General features: G+C 46.9%; 1 protein-coding gene across 9 annotated transcripts; it reads right to left on the bottom strand.

The window, feature by feature from the left end:
• Window positions 1–219: 219 nt before the first annotated feature.
• LOC111853238 (rho guanine nucleotide exchange factor 7-like) lies at window positions 220–24114 on the bottom strand. 9 transcript variants are annotated; one of them, XM_023836178.2, is made up of 22 exons: window positions 23665–24113; window positions 21725–21808; window positions 17842–17926; window positions 16920–17053; window positions 16519–16732; window positions 15146–15234; window positions 13916–14010; window positions 13724–13819; window positions 12304–12426; window positions 11334–11472; window positions 10874–10933; window positions 9933–10079; window positions 9518–9604; window positions 9364–9442; window positions 8678–8817; window positions 8191–8409; window positions 7621–7714; window positions 6998–7087; window positions 5430–5618; window positions 2144–2243; window positions 1727–1781; window positions 220–1598 (listed from the first exon to the last, which is right to left on the bottom strand). In XM_023836178.2, exons 1-22 carry the CDS (start codon window positions 23827–23829, stop codon window positions 1479–1481), a joined length of 2604 nt encoding a protein of 867 aa, XP_023691946.1. In that variant the 5' UTR covers window positions 23830–24113; the 3' UTR covers window positions 220–1478. The 9 variants fall into 9 exon arrangements, with proteins under 9 accessions (XP_023691946.1, XP_023686129.1, XP_023686987.1 ...); XM_023830361.2 differs by lacking the exon at window positions 5430–5618 and having other exon boundaries at window positions 23665–24109; XM_023831219.2 differs by lacking the exons at window positions 5430–5618; window positions 23665–24113 and adding an exon at window positions 21916–22013.
• Between the last annotated feature and the right edge of the window lie 177 nt (window positions 24115–24291).

The following is a 24291-nucleotide window of genomic DNA, read 5'->3' as shown; positions in this document are numbered from 1 at the left end:
GTGCTTCTTTGTCAGACTTACCCGAGTGTTAAATCTTCCTATTATTTCCTATAATGTCTAGCAAAAAAGGTGAAACAAAAAAATAGCATGTGGATTATTACTCATAACTAGCGAGCTTTGTTGCAAAGCTGTTAAAATTTCAGGCAGCTATCTGGCCACCTTGACATTTATAACCAGAACGAGGACCCCAATTAGGATCCACAGTCACACTGAGACAGATTCGGGTGTGAATGGCTTTATTAGTAGAGTGTAAACTCTGCTCTCTGGGCACAGAAGAATAAAAGATAAGAAAAAGAATTAAACATTTCTGTCCATCACTGTTCAAATTCATACATAATTGAGAGATATTATTATATAGATTGGGTTAGAGGAGTCAAAAGGAAAATCCACACTATCACAGTCTGTTTTTCTGTAGACAGATGACCTTTAAATACATAACTTAAGGAAACTAAAAAGAACTTGTTTCTTCTCATGTTGTATCTTCCACGAGTACACTCTCTACATAAATGTTTCTCAAACCAGGCCTGAGGAACTCGCAGACAGTCCACGTTTTTGCAAAAATGGAAGGGAGCTGGGACCGTTTTGGGGGCCCTGAGGACCGAGCTGGGACCGTTTTGGGGGCCCCGAGGACCGAGCTGGGACCGTTTTGGGGGCCCCGAGGACCGAGCTGAAGAACACTGCTGTAAATGGAGTTTGACAGTTTCTGTAAGACGCCCCCAAGCTTAAATTAATCAGCCAAGTCATTTGTATTAAAACAGAAACCATGTCATTTTTATTTAACGTTAAAAGGTCAACGTTTCTCTATCACTACTGCTCAAAATAGTGAAGGAAAAATTCAAAAGGATACGTTATCCTCCACTAAGGATTCCCACACTCACAAAGACATTTAAAAAAATGAGGTAATTATAAAAAAAATTAAATAAAAAAAAACTTCTTCAAAAACACAAACATTCCAGGAATTACTCTTCCAGTTTTATTTCAGGTTCAATGAAGAGAATTAAGAAGTTTTCCCAAGCTTCTGAAAGACTCAACTTGAGCTGGTCAGGGCATCTGAAATGCCTGGAGACCAGGAGAGAGGTCAGCTTCATGCCAGATGAAGGTGCTCCTCTCTCGCACGCCCTCTCACAGTCACCCTCCTTCCTTGGAAATGAACCTTGGGGAAAAAATGTACTGAGGACCATGCTACCGAATGTCGCGAAGGAAACGAAATCTGAAGGATGAAATGACACGATGGCCAGGCTGCAGACGACGCGCCCCCCCCCCGCCCCCGAGCCCACGTGATGCGGAATTATCACTTCACCGTGGTTCTTTTCACAGCCGTCAGCCAGTGAAACCAGTTCAGTCCACATCTCATTGGGTTAGCAGGCCAGAGCGACCTGAATGGGCCTCAGACCACATCTGCTAAAAATGGTCCCCCTCCCTCTTGTGTAGTTTAAGAAAACCACCACAAACAAACCTAAAAACCGACATACACAGTTTTACAAATTGGTCTCATCCCAAGGGTCATTCATGTTCTTCAGCACTTTCCTCACGATCTTCTCGAGTTCCTTGCGAGCTCTCTGCTCCTCATCCAGTGTCCTTCTCATCTTCTTGTTATCCTGTTCAGAGCAGAGCAGGGAAAAACCTGAGCACAAGCCTGTGGTTCTGGAGTCCTCTCCCCAAGCGGTCCAAACCCAGCGCTGGACCTCAGCTCTTTGACCCAGATGTCTCAAAATAGCAGACCTACCTGCTTCAGTTCCTGAACTTCATCTTTCAATGCATAGACCGTGTCCACCAAGCTCCTAAATTATGAAAAGAATTCGGAGGAAAGTGAAAAAAGTCAGGAACCAAAATGTTTGTAAAGTAAACCCAACCAACACTATAAGGTAAGATAAAGATGTCAAATAGGTCACAATCATATGATACACAACAGCCATTAAGCCCGAAAGACTTCATCTTCCATTAGTGTCTGCGACCTAAAAGATGACCCCTGGATTCCTGCTATGAAACCATTTCAGAGTCTGAAGTTAAAAGTTCCAAAATAAATGACAGGATGTGATGTAACAGGATGAGGTGGGGAGAGCCAGAGGCCAGGTTTCAGTCTGAAGCTGGGTGCTCCAACACTGAGACATACACCTGGTGGACAGATAGGGGGCAGTCTTACTTCTCCTCCATCACCGCCTGACCGTTGCTCTTGATCTCCTCCACAATCACCTTCTCCTCTTCTGGAAAAAGCATGTGTAGCCCAGACTCCTTTCTATTCCCTGTTTTGAAACAAAAGCCGCAGTTTGGTTTAAGGCCATCAGAGACGGATCGATTAAACTGACTGATGTGATTGTTTGGTTGATTGACTAATTGATTTGAAGGGGCATCACCCAGCAGGAGTGAGAGTGGATAATGACAGGCTGATGTAAGTCCTTGTAGCTGACTGGGGACCAAGTGGGTAGAATCATAAGCTAGATAAACTGAAAAAAAATGAGAGGGTCATTAAGTGTTCAGCTCCCTAAATAAGAGTAAGTGGATCACCTGAATAAAAATGTTACTGGAAGAGAGTTCAGGTAAAAGGTAAGATTTTGGTACTGAAACTGTCTGACATGAGCCGGCTATCACGTTTTTACTATTAGCAATGGAAATTTTAAATAAATACAGGTCTATGGTCTATTTAACGTGTAAATGTCCAATGAAATCTACAGCTAAAATGTGGGCATAATATGTTGTGGAGATTTAAGATGCAACCTCATATAATACCAAAATGAACAGATTACAGAGAATGCAGGATTCCAATACAGATAAAGCCCAAAGAAACAGAATACAGTAATAAATCTGTAAAATGAAACCAACATACAAGCAATAAAAGAAATACCAAAAAAAATAAATTAATTAATTCCTGTCGATTTGCAGAATAAGACTAACAAATAATGAAATGACAAATCATTAAAATACCACGTTCTAACAAATGAAAAAAATTTATTTAAAATTTTATAATACAATGGGTAATGTAATACATGTCTATATGTCTATATCAAACATTCAACATTATCATTCAACATCATATGCAGAATGAACAATACACACATTTCACAATAAATATCCACAATTCAAATTTATATTAACACACACGAAATGTAAAAAGGCAGCTACCAGGCTGAGACTCTTACTTGCTTTTTAAACCAGAGAGTACATTTCAGTCACAAAAAAAAATATTGCACAATAGTAAGACCATTTTGCTCTCAACCATAATGCTTAACACTTTACGGTTCATAAGGGAACTGTCCTCGGCCCCAGTACTTTCACAGAAACCTTGGGGGAAAAGTCCAGCCTACACTTTCTCCTGCCTTCCAGATGGTCTGCTGGGTAACCGGGTAACTCAGCAGCACTGTGGGACTCCCCAGAGCAACAGACACGTTCACACACTAACCTCACAGCACCCGCGTCACCGGCGGGAAGCCGAACCGCCTGGAAACACAGTGCAGTAAGAAGGTGAACTGTGGGTGGAAACAACAGGGAGCAGACCATATGTTCCTGGCTTGCAGGTAAAAAGAGAATCTGGCAGCACAATCCACCAAGCCCTACATGAACACAGTGCAAGAGAGCAGCACAAATGACTTTGGTTCCACAACATTTGGTGCGCGTCCAACCATCGCCCGCTTAAGCTCCCACAGTAGTATTCCTCTGGCCTCGCAAGATCAACTGTGAAATGCGATTATCTTCCACCCCAAACAGAACAGATAGAGAGACAGTGCGTCATGTGACCAAAGATGTTAAAATTTGTACTAATTGTTTTGTGAAACTAACAGAACCATGAACACACCCTCCCCCCCACCCCTGACTGTTAATGGCCAATGTACATTTATGGCCCTCTGTTCAACTCAAGAGGAAGACTTTATATTTGATCGTTTTCAATTCACACAAAAATCACTGAAATTCCTAAGCCTGTGCAAAAACACACATATCAAAATTAAGCAGCATCAATTCACAATAAATAAATGCTAATATCAAATGAATATTAAATGAAAGCAAGGAAGAAATATATACAACAGCCTGAAATAATATGCCGGAAATGGCCAGATATATCTTAGGCCCACGTTGTCTAAGCTGTCTGTGAAGATAAAGCAGGGAATAGATGTTCAGTAAATGGCCAAGACATATGGGCAATGTTACAATCGAACGGAGATGCCATGGTTCACTCTTTAAAAGTTGTTGACGCTGTTCCTGAAATCTGTCATTGGCAGAGATCATGTCACAGAACCATCAGAATCAGACCCTTTATAAACACCCAACTATAAAACTGCAGCTACCATTAAAACACTTTACAGACTTTTCTTTGATCCAGTTCTTCCAGTTCTTTCTGCCTCGTTCTTTCCAGAACGAGGCAGAGATGCCTGAGTGGAACGTATCAGAATGGTCTACATATATCCATTGATTTCCCCGACTGTAAAAATATTTCCGACTCTTGCTGTAACAAAGCTTCTCTTGGAAAATGGAGAGTGTAGACAGTCCCTTCCTCGGGTGTGTGTCTACCCTCTCCTCCAAATCACCCAGACGTTTGAGGATTAATGCTTTTGGCACAAGTAACAGTTGAGTTCCCGCTAACTGGAGCTGACAGCCAACAAGTTATAAACACATTTACACGGGACTTTGGAGTGTGTCTGACTCAGACGTCCGTTTTTTTTCCTGACAACAGCTTATTTTTCGCTAAAATGTAACTGTCACTTTAAGGAATTTAGGTTTAAAAAAAAAAAAAAACATAAGCACACACAGACACATACAAAACAGTCAAAAATATACATCCAAAGGCAATGCCAAAGTAAAAGTTGATGTCTAAATCAGCCCTGCACTCGACTGATCTTTAAGTTTGAGGTACCAGAAAGACGTCATGGCAGGCTCTGGAATGTACGCAAGTGTAATTAACGTCTGTTGGGGGGGGGGGCAACTCGGATGTTGAGATTGGACATGTCCCAGGCCTGTCGGCACGACAGCACGCAGACATACACAAATTAAATGACATTCTTTCGCTATTACTATCATTTTATTTTTGTATAACAAAGGAGAATTAAAGCTAACTACAACGGATGAACTGCGTACTACACAGAGGAAAAAAAACAGCATGTCGCTCGCTCACGTATGACGCTCAGACACCAAGGGACTCATTTAGCAGAATGGGGCCTCTCCCTCCAAGCTAAAGCGTATCTGAATATCAGACATTTCTGCTCCGCTTCTCTAGACACACCCCCCTGTCTGTAGACCAAGGGCACAGCGGAGCAATTAAATATACGAGGGCTAGACAAAGGCATTGCAGACAGGAGGGCGTCAACGTGGAGAGGGATCAGTTGAAACAGGTTAAAAACACCAGTTCATAAATAAAATAAATAGAAAATACCTTATGTACAAATGAAAGGAAAGATAAAGGAGGGCGGGGTTTCAGTTCTGGTGGGAGATATAGGAGCAGCAGCTCTTTCGAGATGAGGCACCAATCCTGTAACTGTGGGCTGCCCATATACTGTCATAGTCGGAGTCTTCGGAGAGGTCAGAGGTCACGTCAGCCCGGGAAAGGCTGCTACGGCAGCCCAGAGAGTCCATACTAGACTGGTCGCAGTCCGCCAGAACGTGATTGTGCATCAGATCAGTACCCTGCCATGCTGTTTGGAGGAGGTCGGGGGAGGGAATAAGGGTGGGGGGCAAACCATATAAAAATGGAGAATTGGGGTGTTGGGTGGCGGGGCATGACGTATGGACAAGGATGCATATGAATATTAAAAAAATACAAAAAAAAAAAAAAAGATATACATGAAGCGCAAACAAAGGTATTAAAAATTAAGACATGATGTGTAGAACCCAGACAAAAAGTTTTCATAAATAAATAAAAAGAATAAACAGAATGAAGCAAAGGAGAGGAGGGGGAAAAGAAAGAGAGAAAAATATAGTTAAAAAAGAGGGTCAATAACAACAGGAATTTATACAGCAATAGACAGCAGACTGAGCAGGAGAGCCTGTGCAGCTTGGGCTGGGGGCAGGGCCTTAGGGCAGAGCCCCCAGGCCAACCAATGAGTGAGGCTGAGCTGCACACAGGTGGGCTGGGGGCAGGGCCTTGGGGCGGGCCTTAGGGCAGAGCCCCCAGGCCAACCAATGAGTGAGGCTGAGCTGCACACAGGCGGGCTGGGGGCAGGGCCTTGGGGCGGGCCTTAGGGCAGAGCCCCCAGGCCAACCAATGAGTGAGGCTGAGCTGCACACAGGAGGGCTGGGGGCAGGGCCTTGGGGCGGGCCTTAGGGCAGAGCCCCCAGGCCAACCAATGAGTGAGGCTGAGCTGCACACAGGCGGGCTGGGGGCAGGGCCTTGGGGCGGGCCTTAGGGCAGAGCCCCCAGGCCAACCAATGAGTGAGGCTGAGCTGCACACAGGCGGGCTGGGGGCAGGGCCTTGGGGCGGGCCTTAGGGCAGAGCCCCCAGGCCAACCAATGTGTGAGGCTGAGCTGCACACAGACAGGGGGGATTTCAATCCCGATGTTAGTACAGAAACAGCAGGACAGAAGAGGAGGAGAAGAGAGGTGGAGGAGTGTCATCTTGGGGTGACAGGGGGTGACAGGGGGGCTTGGGCTCCCCCTCTCCAGGAAAGCAGGTTTCTACCCAGCTGAGACAACAAAACTTCCTATTTTTTAACCATTTTTTGTAAAAACATCTTTCATTAAAAATAATATAAAAAAAACAACTCAATGCTACCCATCAGTTATTGCTGGACTTACTGATAAATGCCTTCCTCTGATAAACGTGTCCAACTGAAACATTAGAGGCAGTAATTATCAAACTGACATAGAAAACTGATAACGGGCTTTAAGGCAGCCTTCTTGAATAAAACAGCACCAGCCAAACACCTTCTGTAAGCCGCTCGGTCCAGTTAACATTCACGGGTCAGAAGGTCGACCCGAATGGGCCTGCAGCACCTCCAGGGTCTGGAGCTCATGCTGTGCGTGACACGGCGACTCGCCCCGTGCGGCCATCACAGGGAGGGTACCCTCACTTACTTGAGTTGAGCGTCTGCCGGGTCTTGGCGCTGGTACAGTACGCCTCGATCACTTTCAGGATCTGCGCGTCCTCCTCCAAAGCGGCTGTACCTGGGGGAGGAGAAGCATTAGCAGCACGTAACAAGGCCCAGTGTAAATATAACCTTGATTCTCCTTTAATTCATTTCTGCACCTTAAAAAAGTACTGTTACCTACAGCTAAGGGTACAATTTGCAGACCCTTGAGGGTACAGCCCCTGTGATAAATAATTGTACCCTCAAAGGGTACAAACTGGTACTTTTTTCCTGACAGTATAGGAATAGATTGAAAGCCGTAGAGCTAATTTATGTGGCTTACCATATCCAGCCTGAATATACAGTGCACAGTATGTACTAAGAAGAGTCAAAACAGGCATCATTACTGGTCATCTAATGGCGATATACTGGGTGATGTTTCCTTGAATGATTTCTATCAAGGAGGGAACATGGAACATTAACAAATTATTAAAGCTAAACAGTATTTTAAAACGGTAAAGGAAAGTATGTAGTGTTTGTTTTGTGATTTTTGGTTCTTTGTAGCTTTGTTTTATTTCAGTTCATGTTATAGTTGTAGCTTTCGTTAAGGATGGTAACCATGTTACTCACTCTTCCTCTGTGCAAACTCCTCATCGGACGGCTTCCTCTCCGGCTTCCGCTTGGGAAGCAGCTTTTTCATGCTTTTAGGGCTTTTGCTGAGGTCCTGGGAGGGAGGAAGCTGACTTTAATAACAGTCAGTCTGCTTCTATATCAAACATGCATTGCTGTTGCTATGTGCCCAGCTCTGGACCTCCCCACACAGCCCCGCCCACCACAGCAGCTCAGCCCCACAGGCCCCGCCCACCACAGCAGCTCAGCCTCACACAGCCCCGCCTACCGCAGCCCCACAGGCCCCGCCCACCACAGCAGCTCAGCCCCACAGGCCCCACCCACCACAGCAGCTCAGCCTCACACAGCCCCGCCCCCCGCAGCCCCACAGGCCCCACCCACCACAGCAGCTCAGCCCCACAGGCCCCGCCCACCGCAGCAGCTCAGCCTCACACAGCCCCGCCCACTGCAGGCCCACAGCCCCACCCACCACAGCCCCACAGGCCCCGCCCACCACAGCAGCTCAGCCTCACACAGCCCCGCCCACCGCAGCCCCACAGGCCCCGCCCAATCTGCAAAGCATTCACGTACCTCCTTGTACGACAGTGCCGCGGAGGGCCTCAAGGGGGGCGCGGGCCGCAGGCAGCTCAGGCTCCAGGGTTTGGGGGTCTTGGGGGGCTCCAGGGGACCCCACATGGGGTTGCTGTGAGGCGGACCATGTGAGGAGTGGGGGAGGGTGTGGTAGGCCGGGGCCAACGTCGCGCTGCGACTATCAGAGAGCCTGGAGGGGGTGCCGGGGTGCGAGGGCAGCTTCAGGGGACCCAAAAGGCGGAGGCATGATGTCAGTGCACCTCTCAGATGGATACTGACACAATACACACCCGGTGTTTCACTACAACTTAGGTTAAGGGCTTGAAACTGCATCCCAAAGGATGGGATTTTCAACCCTAAACTACTGAGTCAGCGGTTATGAAAGCGACTTTTAGAGATCAACGTGCCGCTTTTTGCTTCCTCGCTGGCACATGGCTGCATTTTTTCAGCGCGACACTATTTCCACGATTCAAACTGGCTGACTCACCGTGTGGCAGGGAACCGGGGAGGGCCTTGCGTTGGGCGTCGCCATGGAAATGAGCTTGGTCTGGCGCTGAAGGTGATCCAGCCACTCCTGCCTGTCCTGCAGGCTGCTGCAGGTCACCTGGATCCTGTCGATCATGCCCCCTGCAGGCCGGCCGTGGGATGACAAGCTCAGACTGAGAAGAACACAGACCCTCACAGGTTCGAGAACTTGGCAAGCTAAAGGGGACGGCCTGCAAGATCTTACAAATTTCAAATCATAAAGGCTAACATAAAATTTAACCTCTACTAATAAAATGCATATTTTAATTTAAACACACACACACACACACACAAACAAGGCCCTTATACTTTATTAGCTGAAAGAAAAAAAAAAACATCAAATCACAGTGAAAAAAACAATATATGGATAATCTGCTAAATTACGGATAAAAGACCAGAATTTAATTGCGATTTAAAAATGCCTTGAGGACTGGAAACAGTGAAATATGTAGGTGTAGAGGGCAGGAACCGGATCTCATAAGAGGTCCAATGTACAGCTCATTAAACATTTATATGAACCCTAACCCTACGTCCCCAACAAAGGCAACAAAGGCCGATTAGCAGCTGTTAGACATCAGCACCGGGTTACTTGTCTGACATCGTCGATTTTGATAATACCGTCATATCATAATGCAACTGACCACGTACCCGATATTTCAAAGGCGTTTTTGTGGGTTTCGCTGTCGTCCAGCTTGGAGACGGTCATGCCAGTCAAGGGCAGCTTACCCTGAATAAAGGGAAGGCATCAGGATCTTATCTATAGCGATGAAGCGTAGAGGGGCGGGGGGGCGGGGGCACACACCTGGTAGATGAAACCGCTCATCCTGGGGCTGGCAGACAGCAAGAGGAGCACATGGGGGAAAAGCAACAGGTAACGCTCACTTTGCTCCTGCAAAACAGCGGCAGCAGCTGTCAGTATGAGGGGAACAATCAGGGAGAGTGAGAAAGTAACTTCAGGAACTGCATCATTGGGCATAGGTGCTGCCGTAAGGCCTGCCGTAAGGCCTCACCTCGCGGCCATAAGGCCTGCCGTAAGGCCCCACCTCGTGACCATAAGGCCTGCCGTAAGGCCCCACCTCGCGGCCGTAAGGCCTGCAGTAAGGCCCCACCTCGCGGCCGTAAGGCCTGCAGTAAGGCCACACCTCGGGGCCGTAGGGCCTCACCCCGTGACCATAAGGCCTGCCGTAAGGCCCCACCTCGTGTCCGTAAGGCCTCACCTCGCTGCCGTAGTTGTTTACCACAACCTGGGACATGTAGATCACCCCTCCCAGGGTACGGATGTCCTCGCCCTCCCAGCAACGGATCGTCTCGTTCAGGATCTGCAGCTCCAGCTCCTTCCGTTTCCGCATCTCCTGGCAGTGAGCCTGTCGCCGTGGTAACACAGGTCCTCATTCAGACGGCCCCATCCGATCAGCCACTGATTTACGGTTTGTTTATATGCAAATACCAGTGGCCTCTTTAGCACCTCTGAAGAGCGTCATCATCACTAGTAGAAACTGAGATCTCATTCTCACTGCTTCCGGCCATAAATCTGCTGCCCCAGAGCCGAGCCACCCCACCCCGTTATCATTCTCTGCCTCTCCTCTCCTCTCCTGCTTTCCTTGGCTGAGCAGGCGGTCAGCTAAGTGATCATCGCCCCCCTTGTGCAATCTGAGGTATAAATCGCCCGTTCCGGAGAGAATGTGAGAGCACTGTAGCACTGCGGCCAGAGTAGGTGGGGCTGGTGCATCAGTGTCAGAGGCTAAATTAAACAGCAGAGCCCCTGAAAGGCTGCTCGAAGAAGCTCAGCGATTAGCACAAAGCTTGCGGCGGGGGTGGGGTATAAGCTCATAGGTCCTGCTGCTTAACAGGCCCAGAGCCCAACGGTTTTGGCAGGAACTACGAAGCGATAACGACCCGTTCACACATAACGGGATCCTGCTACAGTGCTTGGGCATGGGACGCCTAAGCAGGCGGAGAGATTCAGGAACCCATTTCACTCAGGGTCATGGGGGAAGGGGACCCAGATAAGCGACGCACACACCCATGCCCTTTACAGCTCAGGGTGAGGGAAAGGCAATCAGTCTGTCCAACTTTAAAATGATGCTACTTGCACTGACTGTGTGCACCCAGCAGGGGGCACCATTGTGCTGAGTGAAGAATGGGAAAGTCAACTTACCGAGAGGTTTTTGAATGAGTTCATGCACTTCTGAATGTCTGGCCGGTCAAGGTGGTACTCCTACAGACCAGGAGACAAGGGGGCGATGTAACCACTGAGATTCACACGCGTGTGCAAATAAACAGCAGGCAGTTTACACTCGTTACATCATTACACTCATCAGAGACTTTTATCTTGAATGACATACATGTTTTATAAAAGCAGAGCAAGACAGTCCCTGGAGGAAGGGGAGGTCAAGGCCCCCACTCAAGGGCCCAGTGGTGATGTCACTCTACGACCCTGGGATTCGAACCAGCGACGTTGTGATCGCAGACACAGAGTCCTCACCCACCGACCCACACGCCACCCCCCCGGCTCCATGTGATTCCAGGACAGTTAGGCTGTAACCGCCCGCCCCCCCCCCCTCACAGACACATATCCCCATCAGTGTGGCAGCAGCAGAAGCCACCCCCCCCCTCACCTCCATGTGCCTCTCCAGCTCCTTTAGCAGGGTGGGGTACTTGTCCAGTCGCATGAAGGGCTTACTGAGGCCCGTGGTGAGGGTGAGGATACCGGGACGACTGGCCCCCCTGCTCTCCATGAAGTCCCCCAGTTCCTCGCTGTGGCGGACAGAATCAGAAAGAAAATGACAATCTGATCGGACTTTACACAGGATAAACATGAACCACTGGCATATAGAACGTGTACTGAACAATATGGCGCCGACGATGATAATATGAGTATTTTATAGTGTTTTTATGCTTTACTGGATGGATAAGCACCAGCCACTTTGGGCTCCACATTCCCCACCGATATCCATATGTACCAGTCAAAAGTTTGGACGCGCCAAGCCGCCTACAAAGGACAATGATAGTGTCACATCACATGACCTGCCCACCTGACCTAAACACAGTAGAAATGGTTTGGGAGGAGTTTGACTAGAGAGTGAAGGAAAAGCAGCCAATGAGAGCTCAGCACAAACGTGGGAGCTTCTTCAGGATGGCTGGAAAAGCATCCCAGAAGGCCGCCTCATTGAACTGGAGTAGAGGGGACTGCAGGGTCAGCCAGTCCCTGGAGGAATTGGGGTTAAGGGCCTTGCTCAAGGGCCCAATGGTGGCATCACTCTGCTGACCACGGGATTTGAACCAGCAACCTTCTGGGTCCCAATCCACAGAGGTGCTCCTCCCCACTACAAAAATATATTTTTTTGGTCATTGCATTTCCATATATGTTATTTTATAGTTTAAACGTCTATAATTATTCTAAAAATGTAGAGAATACTTCAACAAAAACCTTTCTATGGGTATGTCCAAACTTTTGACTAACATTAATTTAATTTATATTTATGTCTGTAAGAATGTATATTTATGTGCGTAAGGATGTGATAGTGTAGACACTGCATACATGGCGATAAATCGGCTGAATCTTTTTTTGCAAAGGACAGACGGTACCTGTGCTGGGTCAGAACGCTGACAGCAGAGGGGTGATTAGCGCAGTACGTCACATAGAGCTTCCGCATCTGAGAAATGAGGTTCAGGAAGAAGCCGCCCAGCCTCTGCTGGCTCTCTGGAAGCCTGCGAGTGAATGGGGGAGAGAGAAAGGGGGAGGGAGAGACGGAGAGGGGGAGACAGAGAGGGAGAGAGAGAGTCACACAGATACACAAACAAAAGTGCTCCATTAAAAATTCAAAAACCAAAACAGAAGTTTACAGAGAACAGCACAAAGAACAAAAAACAAGCAGCCAGTGCCCAGTCTATTGGCAAAGACACCTTGTTAATAAGAGAAGTCAAAGGAGAATGGGCTCGATAAACCTAACAGCAAAGGCACGAGTGTCACGAATGACAGCTTATTACAGCACTGTGTGCAGAAACTCACAGAACACAACACTTTAAGCACTAGCATGGTGCACCTATTAATGTAGCCACAGGGTGTATCATGTTTTCATAAACAGTGACAGCACATCCATGATGCACATCCAGGTCCAAAGTGTTCGCCCTTCCTAGGTGTGACCAGTAATGGATCGTGGTTATTGGAGATGCAGAAAAAATACTGAGGACTTGACCTCAGTGACCTCAATGGTAGATACAGTCACATATACACCTGTTTTTAATGCCTAACTGGGATAAGTTCTTGTAACATTGATGGATATTGTCCTGTTCCACGTGCCACCTGAATACTCGGCAGCAGTTGTATTCCTGCCTCTACAATGATACGGTAGCAATAAGTTGCAGTAACCAAATCTGCCACTAGATTGTACCGCAACCTCACATATCAGCCATCAGTCGCAAACAGCACTTTGGAGAAGCTGCTTCCAGCTCAAGCAATTTAGGGCGTTAACTTATTATTCAGTAAATCGCTCCGGAAAACAGTCTTATTGTGAACTGAGGAAGTCCGAGGTACCGATTTTGCTTAACAGGGACACAAGTCAGGGGTGGGCGGGTATATTTAGTGCCTGATAAATCAGAGGTGAAAGGAACAAGGGACGTGCTGAGTCAGATGCGTATTTCCATCAGAGGCTAACGTTTCCCTGCAGGGAGGTTGGCAGAGTATTTTATCACCATAGCTGTGGGTGGGGCTTGATAACCAGCATGGCAGACTCTCCCCCAACACCCAATCTCCTCGGCTCTGCCGCACCCAGGCCACGCCAAGTCAGCGTGGATACCAAGGTTCAGGCCACGGTCAGTCTAACAGACGGGCCCGCACCTCCACTACTCATTGGTAATTTAAAAGGAGCCACTGTTCTTGGCCTTAGGCCTGTTGTCGTCTTCCGGCGAACGCGAGAAAAGGTCTCGGCAGCCATTGAGAGCACTGCACGCCCAGCACTGCATGCCCAGCACTGCACGCCCCCATCTGACGGGGATGTGGGCTCACCTGGTACGCTCCTCCAGGGACTGAAAAAGCATCTGCTGAAAGGTGCTGATTTCTTCCAGGTTGCCCATGATGTGGACAATGTCAGAGGAACTGAGCCTGAGGTGAAGAAGCAAGAAGATGGTTACCTGATAGGTACCAGTTCTGACAATTACCACTGCGTTTTAACACTGAGAAAGATTCCACTCCACTTACTTCTCTGTACTCTGCAGTGGGCGTAGGTAATTTGACAGAAGGTTCTGGAGCTCTTTAGAATACTCCGTTTCCGTTTCTAGAATGTTCTGTACCACCTAAAACAGAGACCAGCCAAAAGCTAATTTTAAGCTTCGGTCCCTCTCTGGTTTCTGCAAACACATTTAACTGCATTTCATCTAGTATGTAATCAGAGATAATGATATCATTTAAGCAGATGCATCATCGTTAAAAGGAAGCATAAAACAATGTCATGCGAAGTAACAATCTCAGCGTGAAGGTTAAATTACTGAAGGGAACTTGTGACCTACGCTGCCCCACAAAGGCAAAACACAGTAATTGCTCATTATATCAAAACTGAGATGACTGAAACTATACTTGGTTTTGCAGAAAACATTGTGAAAGGTACAGGAACTACAAAATCCTCATTACGACCAATGCAAAGCATCCTATTTCTCCGTTTCAGTGTCAGCATAGTGATCTTTGTAGGGCAGCATAGCTGAGCTGGAACCTGGGTGAGGATACAGGAAACAGGCCAGACACAGCTCTGGGATCCTCTAGTGATGCCTGACTAACAAACAAGCGCAGACCGCAACCAGTTAACAGCGGAACAAAAGATCATCTCCTCCTCCCTCTACCAGGAGGAAAGAAAGACGGAAAGAAGGGAGAACAGAAAGCGTGCCAGCACTTGCTATGCCATCGGAAAGGGTTACATCCATTCAAAACCAGCGTTTACTAAACATGGTTTTCACCCTCATGTGCTCCTGGATACCTCAGTAAGACCACAGGCCTCAGAGACCATTAATATACCCACAATACAATCTAGGAATGTGAAGAACACATTTTTGCTTTTGGAAGTCTCCTTACACAAAGTGTTCTGAGGGCAGAATGAAAAATTATTGGTTTTTCACCAATCAGATTGTAGAGGAGGTGGGTCCAAGCAACTACAGCAGGCGGGACCAAGACATCTGATTGGTTGGTCCTGTCTCCTTTAGTTGCTTGGATCCATCATCTCTACAATCTGATTGGTTATCTCTCCGAATAATTTTTCATTTTGCCCACAGAACACTTTTGTGGAAGTAAAACTCCCATGAACCAGCTTTTTGGGACAGGACAATCAGGATATGAGACATTTAAGGAAGTTCTTCTGTGTAACAGCCCAAAAGCCTCCCTGAAGGCTAATACTGCTGTTCCTTATGTGATGCTGCAGCTCTCGGGGGAGGCCGTACTAACCAGGTTATAGTAGGTCTTGCTGATGCCGGAGGTGTCCGGCCCTTTGGGGGGGCTTTTGAAAGTCCCGGATTTGGGAGAAACCGGTTTGTCTGAAAGAGGAAGGGGAAGAGGAACCAACACAGGATATAGGTCAAAGGGTGCCTCTCCTATTTGTAACCAGATCACACCTCACTACTGCAACCCAGAGATCAACGTGCAGCATGTAAGCTCAGGGAAGAAGTCAGTCACGATTAGCAACGTGACACTGTAGTGTCTGGGTCACACTCACAGACAGACACTGAGGAACACCTGCAAGGCCACACGCAGGTTCATTAACACACAATGCAGAAACAAACACATTTCCCATTTCCTATACGAACACCTGGGTGTGTCCCAGCAGGAACACGACTCATCTTTGTAGACCCAAGGCTTTCATGTCTATGAACCTTTGGACACCTCTTCATCTTCCATTAGAGGACCTCCGTCAGCTAGCGAACAAACACTCGGGGTAGAATCAATCGACCGTTAATCCTCTCTGTTACCCCCATTCCATTTCTCCCAGGAGGCAAAAATCTTTATTTGGAGCGAGTCAATGGATATAGAAGAAGTGTAACGATTATGGTTTGTGCCGTCTCTGGAGAGAACCTCCTCGTGGGGGTCGGAGCATTTCCGTTCTTTGTGTGGTGTGGGAATTTCCTTCCCGTTAGCCACACCACACTGACCCTCTGTCACACAGCTGCATGGCTCATGGTCCAAAGTCTGCCTTAATGCAAGACAAATGCTTCTGTAGGAACACCTCCAAGGTCACCACTGAGCACATTATGGGGTCAAATCTATCAGAATAGGACCTCCTAACAAAACATTTCATTGCTTTCTCCGGTGATTTCTGGAGAGATGTTACTGGTTGGACAATTGATACTGGATCCATGATGTTTGGTTTGGGCAGGTGACACATTGACTGAAGGACACCCTAAACCGCTTCAGATTCAACGTATTATCTCTCTGTCCAGTAATGTCCCATTTAAATTATTTTTAATAAAAGTTAATGGATATTTCTTACTCATTTTGTCAACCTATGTCATTATTTCTTTCCAAAACTGCACTGAAATTATCCACTGATAGAAGTTAAAATTTCAACTTCATCCTCAATTTTCTCATAAAAGCATACAAAAAAGGCCACTAAATTTGGCACCAAAACTGAGCTTGAAAAAGTTTTTTGGGCGATTTGTCTTATGTTAACCTTCAATTTTTACCTGACAGTAGCTAACACCAATTCGGCAGTATTCAGTCACAGTAACTGTAAAACATTCCACAACAGAAGCAGAGAATCACCATCTCAGATCCCCAAATCTCTGAGTATCTGCCCCCCCCCCCCACCACCCCCCACAGCGCACCTTTGGAGCCCCCGCTGCCTTTGATCTCCCGGACGTAGTTGCTGGGGAACCAGCCAGTCCTTCCATTAAGGGTTCCCTCCCACCAACCGCCATCCTCCATGCGTGTCACATGGATGATGTCAGCCTTGGAGAAGGAGAGCTCATCCTCATTGGTCTGCTGGAAGTTGAAGCGCGCCTTCACCGCCACCTGGCAAGTGCTGTTTTCCGTCATGTCCTACAGGGGGGGCAGGGAAAGGGACCATTTGATTACTAATGGTGCCCAAAAACAACCAGTTTATGATGCAAATTTCAGATGAAATGTTTAGTATCTAAGTTTCACAGGCTTCACTGACCACAGCTGATAAGTGCCAAACTTGGCTGTCATCTCCGGAAACATCTCCTAAACGGGCCGAGGCACTTACCAGACTGCGGTACTGGTTTGGGAATATCTTGGAGGACCGGCCAGCGGAGGGCTGAGAGGCCAGCACGTCGAAGGACTTGATGCGGTGCGAGGAGGAGCGGCGAGCGCATGTGGACTCGCTGCCCACCCCGAAGTCTGTTGGGGGGGGGGGGAACCACAGTTACGGGGGTCAGAAGCTCTGGGTTTCCATGCTCAGGCCTAAGATGACTACGAGACTCAATTTTGGGGTGGAGCATAACAACACTACCCAAACAAAACATGCCTGCATGCAGCAATAATTTAAAAATTTGTGTTTCTATTGCACAAACTGAGAGTACTCTCCATACCTGGGCCAGCTGATAACTACTCTGCCACCATACTCTGCCACCATACTCTGCCACCATACTCTGCCACCATACTCTGCCACCATACTCTGCCACCATACTCTGCCACCATACTCTGCCACCATACTCTGCCAGTGCAGGACCAGTTTCAGCATTGTGCGAGTCCACTGATAGGGCTTTTGGCACTGTCATGGGCCAACAGCTGGCACCGCTCCTAAACCCTCATGGTCTTACCCCTTGTACAGCACCTTGGGGGTGTCTTCTACCCATCCTGAGCGAAGGTGATCAAGGACACAAAGGGACTGAACTCATTGAGGTTCCTCAGCCATTGAGCATACGGGCTCATCTTTATCTCAGCGTCTACCTTTCCCCACATATGTCACACTCTGAATGGCCTACAGGGTATACCTAACAAGGACCTTACATGCTTGGACCACAATCAGAACTATGGGATCCAACCTTAATTATGTGGACAGGGTATCATACCTGTTAATTGTGCTACATCAATTGCTAATGGAGATCTCGCTGAAGAGTAATTAACGTTGAGGACCTTGAGGTCCACCTGGAAAAGCTGTGGATTAAAGGGAGTGACCACCTGACCTGCGGTTGCTTTGTTGAGCGCCACCAGCGAGCTCAGCACCTTGCTGAAGTCCTCACCCTGGAGCAGATCGCTGGCATCGAACGCCTGTGGGGGAAGCGAGGGGGCCATGAGCACACGCTGGCACACGATGAGCGTCTCCAAGAGATCGGCTCATTAGCCGTTTACTGAAGTATGCTTCAAATGGAAATAGAGACTAGGAAACGAGTTCTCCCAGAGCAATGTCATTCTGCATCAGTGAGATGGGAGGTTCATTCTGTCATGGAGTGGGAATCACAATTTTCCGCCATCTGGATTTGTCTCGGCTGCTCGTTTGGAATGAAACACAAACTCTCCATCATACACACAGACACAAGGACATAAACAGACACACAAACATACACACGGCATTGCAGCAGAGAGACATTATCCCCACAGAAACACCCACACAAAAGAACCCAGGAAAGACACAAACACACACTCAGAGTTTCAAACCAAGCGAACAGTCAGGATGTTCAGAACTATGAGGCTCCTTCTCCACAGGCAAACAGAAGTTCCACCCCCTGATGCCTCTTCGCCTCCATGTTATGGAAGCTAAACAAAATACAACAGCCATTAGCACCTGTGCAGACAGCACACACATACACACACATACACACACACATTCGTATTCATATCTTTGTGGGGACCGTCCATTCATTTCTATGGGCAAATTCTAATCCTAACAATGACGACCTTAACCCCTACCCAGCCCAAACCTTAACCATAAGTAACCAAACAAAATACAGTGGTACCTTAGAACACGAACTTAATTCAGTCCAGAAGGCTGGTCAAGTTGCGATTTGGTCGATTTCCCGATAAGAAATTAAGTAAATGAATTTAATTAATTTATTTTTTTTTAAAGGCAAATATTTTTTGACAAATGAACAAGGTGATTTCATCAGCTTGTCAGGAGATACAGACGGTCTTCACTGCCCCTGTCATCCAACAGCTCCTACGGCAATAACACAGGGCTGACCTTTCCTAAAGATAGATCTGAACTTTATAAAATCCCCCATAAAACGGAAAAACGACATCTGAGATGCAGTCATACAGCTCCACGAAACAAGGCAGAGATTTCATCGCCTTGTAATCACAGGTATTCGCACAAATGTGGCAGAGAGGGGAAAATGCCATGTATGTCCAATACGTGGACCTGCACAGTGCACACCCAGGGCTGTTTACAGAAACACAGACAATAGGCCAGTTTGGGACACGAGCACAAGGCTGCAACCAGTCGGATCTCGTCTCTTGGATGTGGTGACAGGAAGTTCTAAGTGCTGTGTCTGAATGTGTCTGCAGTCGGGACCACAGAGCGAGACAGACATGGAGACTCACTACCTGACTAATTAACCAACCGCTGTTCTGGCCCCAGGAAATTCTCTGCAGCTGTCACTCTTTCTCTTCCCACTCCCTCTGGCATTTCTCAGCTCCATCTCTGACATATCGGTGACAAGCGGCAAACTCTCTCTAACATCATCAATGTTTATCACAGCGACGTCATTAAGGCTGCAGCCAGAAATCATCCCGACAGAAAAGTCCACTCCGCAAGACAACGGCCATCTTCTCCTCCTCTGGACATGATCACGACGTCCCCTCGAGCACGGTGTGACACAAAAGGACTCAACCAGCAAACGAGCTGCACCTACAAAGAACCTGTTTTTATAGCGCGTCAACCGTGAGAACACTCACTCACCTTAACTAGTCTTCCCAGCATTTAGGGTGGGGGGGGGGGTGGTGGTTGCAGCCAATCACAGAACAGAAAAGTTGAAAAGTCGACGAGGAAGCGTCCCTTGGTAATTCTCACAATGGGCAGCCTCACAAAACACACGCGTCAGCCAATGCCGAATCCATCTGCCTGCAGGTCGCAGCGAATGTGGAGGAGAGATTTCCTTCCTGTCTGCGCTCCCCACTTCGGTAACCTAATGCTAATTCTACTGTAGGTTTTTATTTTTTCCAGAGCTAAAAATACTATTTGTCATTTCATCTGGTGTGTCAATCAGGCACTAATTTAAACAGGTTCTGACGCCATCAACGAACAGGGTTGAGTTCAACTATAAATCGCAGACGACTCTCCTCTAATTTCATAATCAGAGAGCAGCACCTGGATAACTGTCTGCTCTGCGCTCCGATCACGTGTCACCCTCACCTCTGTCTGTGTATCAGCATCTTTGTGTATCTGTACTCGTAGGGGTATAAAAGCAAAGCCCTCACCATCACATGACCTCATCGACCTGAAATTGTTAAGTAACAACGAGAGAGGAAACAGAGGCTCTCGAAAGAAGAACAATGCAGGTGTCTGTGGTTCAGTGGGTTAAGATACTGCGTCTGTCCCCAGGTCACTGGTTCAAGTCCTGAGGCTGGCAGAGTGTTGGGCCCTTGAACGAGGCCCCTAACCCTAATTACTCCTGGGACTGTCAGACCATGCGTTCTCAAAAAAAAAAAAAAAAAAAAAAAAAAAAAAAGTAATCTTTTCCATTAATATTTCTAATGCAAAGAGGCAAGCAAAATCTTTGAAGTAACCCACAGAATGAACAGAACCCTGGTCTAGTTCCTCACCAGACTACACTGGGCCGAAAAGACTCCTTATCTGGGGCCTTCAGATACCTGAAGCTGACCCCCCCCCCCAACCCAACCACTATTAAAACAAAAAATAACTTTGGGGGGATGCAATGTGTAACACAAACACAGAGGCACCCCCCCCCCCCCAATGCCATCCATCACAAACTGCCCCCACCACAAGGACAGCCAGAGCCCCACACCAAGGGCAAAATCTAGACATCTTGGCCAGCATACCCAGAAGCCTTAAATTTGTTGCTATGATACAAGTAGTTTGTTTTTGTTACATCTAACTGACAGCTTGAGTATCGGGTAAACTAAACCAGCTAACCAGCATTACTATCTCACTTCTCATATTTCACAATGGATCAGCTGCTAGATTTCACACCAGGACGCATAAACCTGTCCCTTCACTTTAGCCTTTGCTAGGTTTTTCTCCAGATGAGGGCAAGGCAGCAAGACAGAGCTGAGGACAATCGGCTATTATGGACGCTGGCTCCGTGGGAGGGCGGGCATGTGCGGGAGGTCTGCATTACCGTCTGAAAGTCAGCAGCATCACTTCCAGCTCCCACACACATGCCCAGAAAACACACATTTAATAAAGTTTAGCAAATGTTGATCAAGACCACAACCTCAAGGCAAGACGCTGCCCGATGTAAGTAATCCCAACCTTTGGCAACTGACATTTAGCAACCTTTCCTTAAATCCCACAACCACCACTCCATTGCCTAATGTCATTTTTTTATAAAATGACTCATTATACGTAGCTGAAATGACTTACCACAAAAGCCGTCGTTTAGTCAATTCAGACATCTACAGTAAACGAGTGCGATCGACCTACGGGCACCGACGAAAACACAATAAGCTGCACTGATACATTAAGCTTTTTTTAATTAACGTGGATAAAGATTTGGAAAACTGTATGTATAAACCTGCCAGACGAAGGCAGACGAAATAATAAGCCTTTGCTAACGATGTCACCACGAAATACAAACACGCTGTATAGACTATAGTCCATTTCTGTTGTGTATTTCTCACAAGACTTCAGAAATGCAGTCGACATGAGGAAAATTGCCGAAATGCACAGCCCATTTCATGTTGCCTATTTCCTCCGGGAGAATGAGTTATTCTTCTCGTTTCAGGGATCTCCCACCCACGCAAAAAAGGCTGATCGAGCCCTATCCATGCCTTTACTGGTAACCACACAGCACGGATTGTGCAACACGTCAGGGTTGGTAAATAATCTGCTTTTCGTATAAATCGCCTGAATGCACGCCTGCAAAACAATGAAATCAAACCGGAGCCTACCTCCACGCGGAATATCTCGCAGCCTTTGAGGAACTCGGTAATGTTGCTCAGGCGCTCGCCGTGGTTCCTGGGTTCCTGGTAGATCTAAATGGGATAAAAACGGAATTTTACGGAAGCCGATCGCGATTCCCTGTTACTGCAGCCCGTGTCTGATTGCAGGCGAACACATCATAGGCCACGCCAACAGATACCCGAGCGTGTAGCTGAATTTCAAGACAGATGACATCTGTGCAAATAAAGATCTTTCTTCTCATCAGGAAGTGAGTCCAGCAGAAGAGGAAATGACGTCCAGTGATGTTATTCCAAAAAAAAAGGAAAAGAGGCATGGATAATAGGCTAAATGCAAGCGAGTGCGAGTAGTTTTGTCATTTCACAAAATTCAAGTATAGATGATGGATATTCCGTATTTTAAATATTAAATATGTTACAAAGCAGAGAGCACGGGCACACACGGTGTTTCCAGTCAGTTATCCCTTGGAAGTGTCTTACACAGCTGCGTATGGATAAAGATATGAACCCGATGTGGATCCAGCTGTTTCAGGCCGGATTATAGGTGGATTACATAAATAAACGGGCCATTATTTTCATGCTTACCCCGCAACATCTGAAAAATTGGGCTGCTATATATCGATGACAAATTTATGTCCATTTTCATAACGTCGATATCAACGTACGTGTATGATAAGATTTGGCGTCCTATGAAGCCTGACAGATTTGCAAGTTAGATATGACATACAGTCTTTACATGATCTAGGATTTATCCTAACACTTTAGTCATATGAATAAAGTGATTTCTGATCCCTACTCCCATATAGCATCCTTTTAAGGCTTTATGTAGGCTACTGTTAAGTCATAATGTTATGAGCTACTCTGAGGAAAAAGTTCGTGTATATATACATGGGCGACATATATCCATACATACATATACACGCACATCAGACTCTTTCATCAGAATATAACACGTAGGCCTACGTGTAACATGAAATACGGAATCAATCAAAATTATTACAGCTAAAACGTCCAGAATATATGTGAACTGCATTTAAAAAAATTACACAAAATACGGACATTTAGTGCGAATAAAGCATTATCCTATATGATCCAGAGAATAGCGCGTCATTGCATGATGATATCTCATTACATGTGGGGAAATGATCGTCACATCTGCCCCCCCCCCCCCCCCCAAAAAAAAAAAACATAATTAACATGCTAGACGGCGTTAATTAGCTAATGTCGGCGCGCTGTAGTTTGCCAGGACTGTCAGCACAACTATACCCAGTGAAGTGCGTCTTATTACTCGGCACAAATAACAAGGTCGTGCGCCGTACAATCGCATTAGAGACTGCGCCGCCGCTGTAGATGCGCAGGGGGGCGTCCTTTCTGCGTGCAGCCAATGGCGGCCCCTTAATTCGCCTATATAGGCTAGTGTGCACCGCTGAAAAACAGCAGTCAAGACCTGTTTATATATATACATATATAATATCACTTGTTCTTTCACCGCTTTCACCTCACAGAGTTAAATGTATTTCAAGAAGTTCAGTCCTACGAAATAGGCTACTGTAGGGTGTAAAATATGTTTAGGAATTACATTTGTAAATAACTAACCATTCCAGGATAAGAAAATAGGCAAAGCCATTAACCAAGTACGAACGTGCATTTGTTTATTTCATGTCTATTTAATGCTGAAGCAAACGAAATAAGTATTCACTCGCCGGGTGTCCTCATCATTGACGCGCGTTTTACAGTTAATGTATAATACGGTACATTGGCCAAGATGAGTAAATACACTATTATTTTCCGAATGTAACATCACGTTATACAGTGTGACCCGTTTTAAATAACGCTGGAATGGTGTGCCGCGTATCGGCCTCTGGAAGAATAAAGCACAATACAGGCAGGCAGGGTGCGCGGAGGACGGGGCTAAATGGAAACGCACTTACTTTGTCGACAGAACCAGGGCGCAGTCTTTCCAGCAGCTTACACAAAACCACCCCGTCTTTCAGCGACGACTGCAAAAACCCTTCTGGGTCCGAGATGGTCTTTTTCGGCGACTCCAGAACCCCCAGCGTTATGAGCCACGTTACTGTCTGTTCTGCCGAATTCATGGCCACATGTACGGTACAGATCTAGCAATGGGTTGCCAATTAAAATACTAATAATAGTGATAATAAAAAGGAGCGCACTGCCGCTACATTTAATACATTGCCTTACTGTAGAGCGGCGACGTTGTTGTGGAATTGGAGGGATAAACCGCCAATATCCCCTTCGCGCGAATGACGATTTGCTTTTGGAAATCCAGCCGGTCTAGTTTCTATCCCGTTTTTTTCTCTCTCCCCCTGGCAAGCTGTCAAATGCCTTTCTGTTACACACTCAACCTGCACCGACGGCCACGAGATCTTCCGGCAGATGACATCACGGGCGTTGAAAAGCCTAGCGGACGCTTACATTTGCTTCCCTTCCCGGAGTGGATAATTTGCTTTTCACCGGCATACTTTTACATGCTTATTTGCATGATGCATCGGTTTTGACTAAGAGGGATGCAACAGCACCAACTGCCAGCGTGCACT

Source organism: Paramormyrops kingsleyae, chromosome 1, assembly GCF_048594095.1.
Source record: "Paramormyrops kingsleyae isolate MSU_618 chromosome 1, PKINGS_0.4, whole genome shotgun sequence".
In the NCBI taxonomy this organism is placed as follows: domain Eukaryota; kingdom Metazoa; phylum Chordata; class Actinopteri; order Osteoglossiformes; family Mormyridae; genus Paramormyrops; species Paramormyrops kingsleyae.
This window is presented reverse-complemented; position numbering and strand designations above follow the sequence as displayed.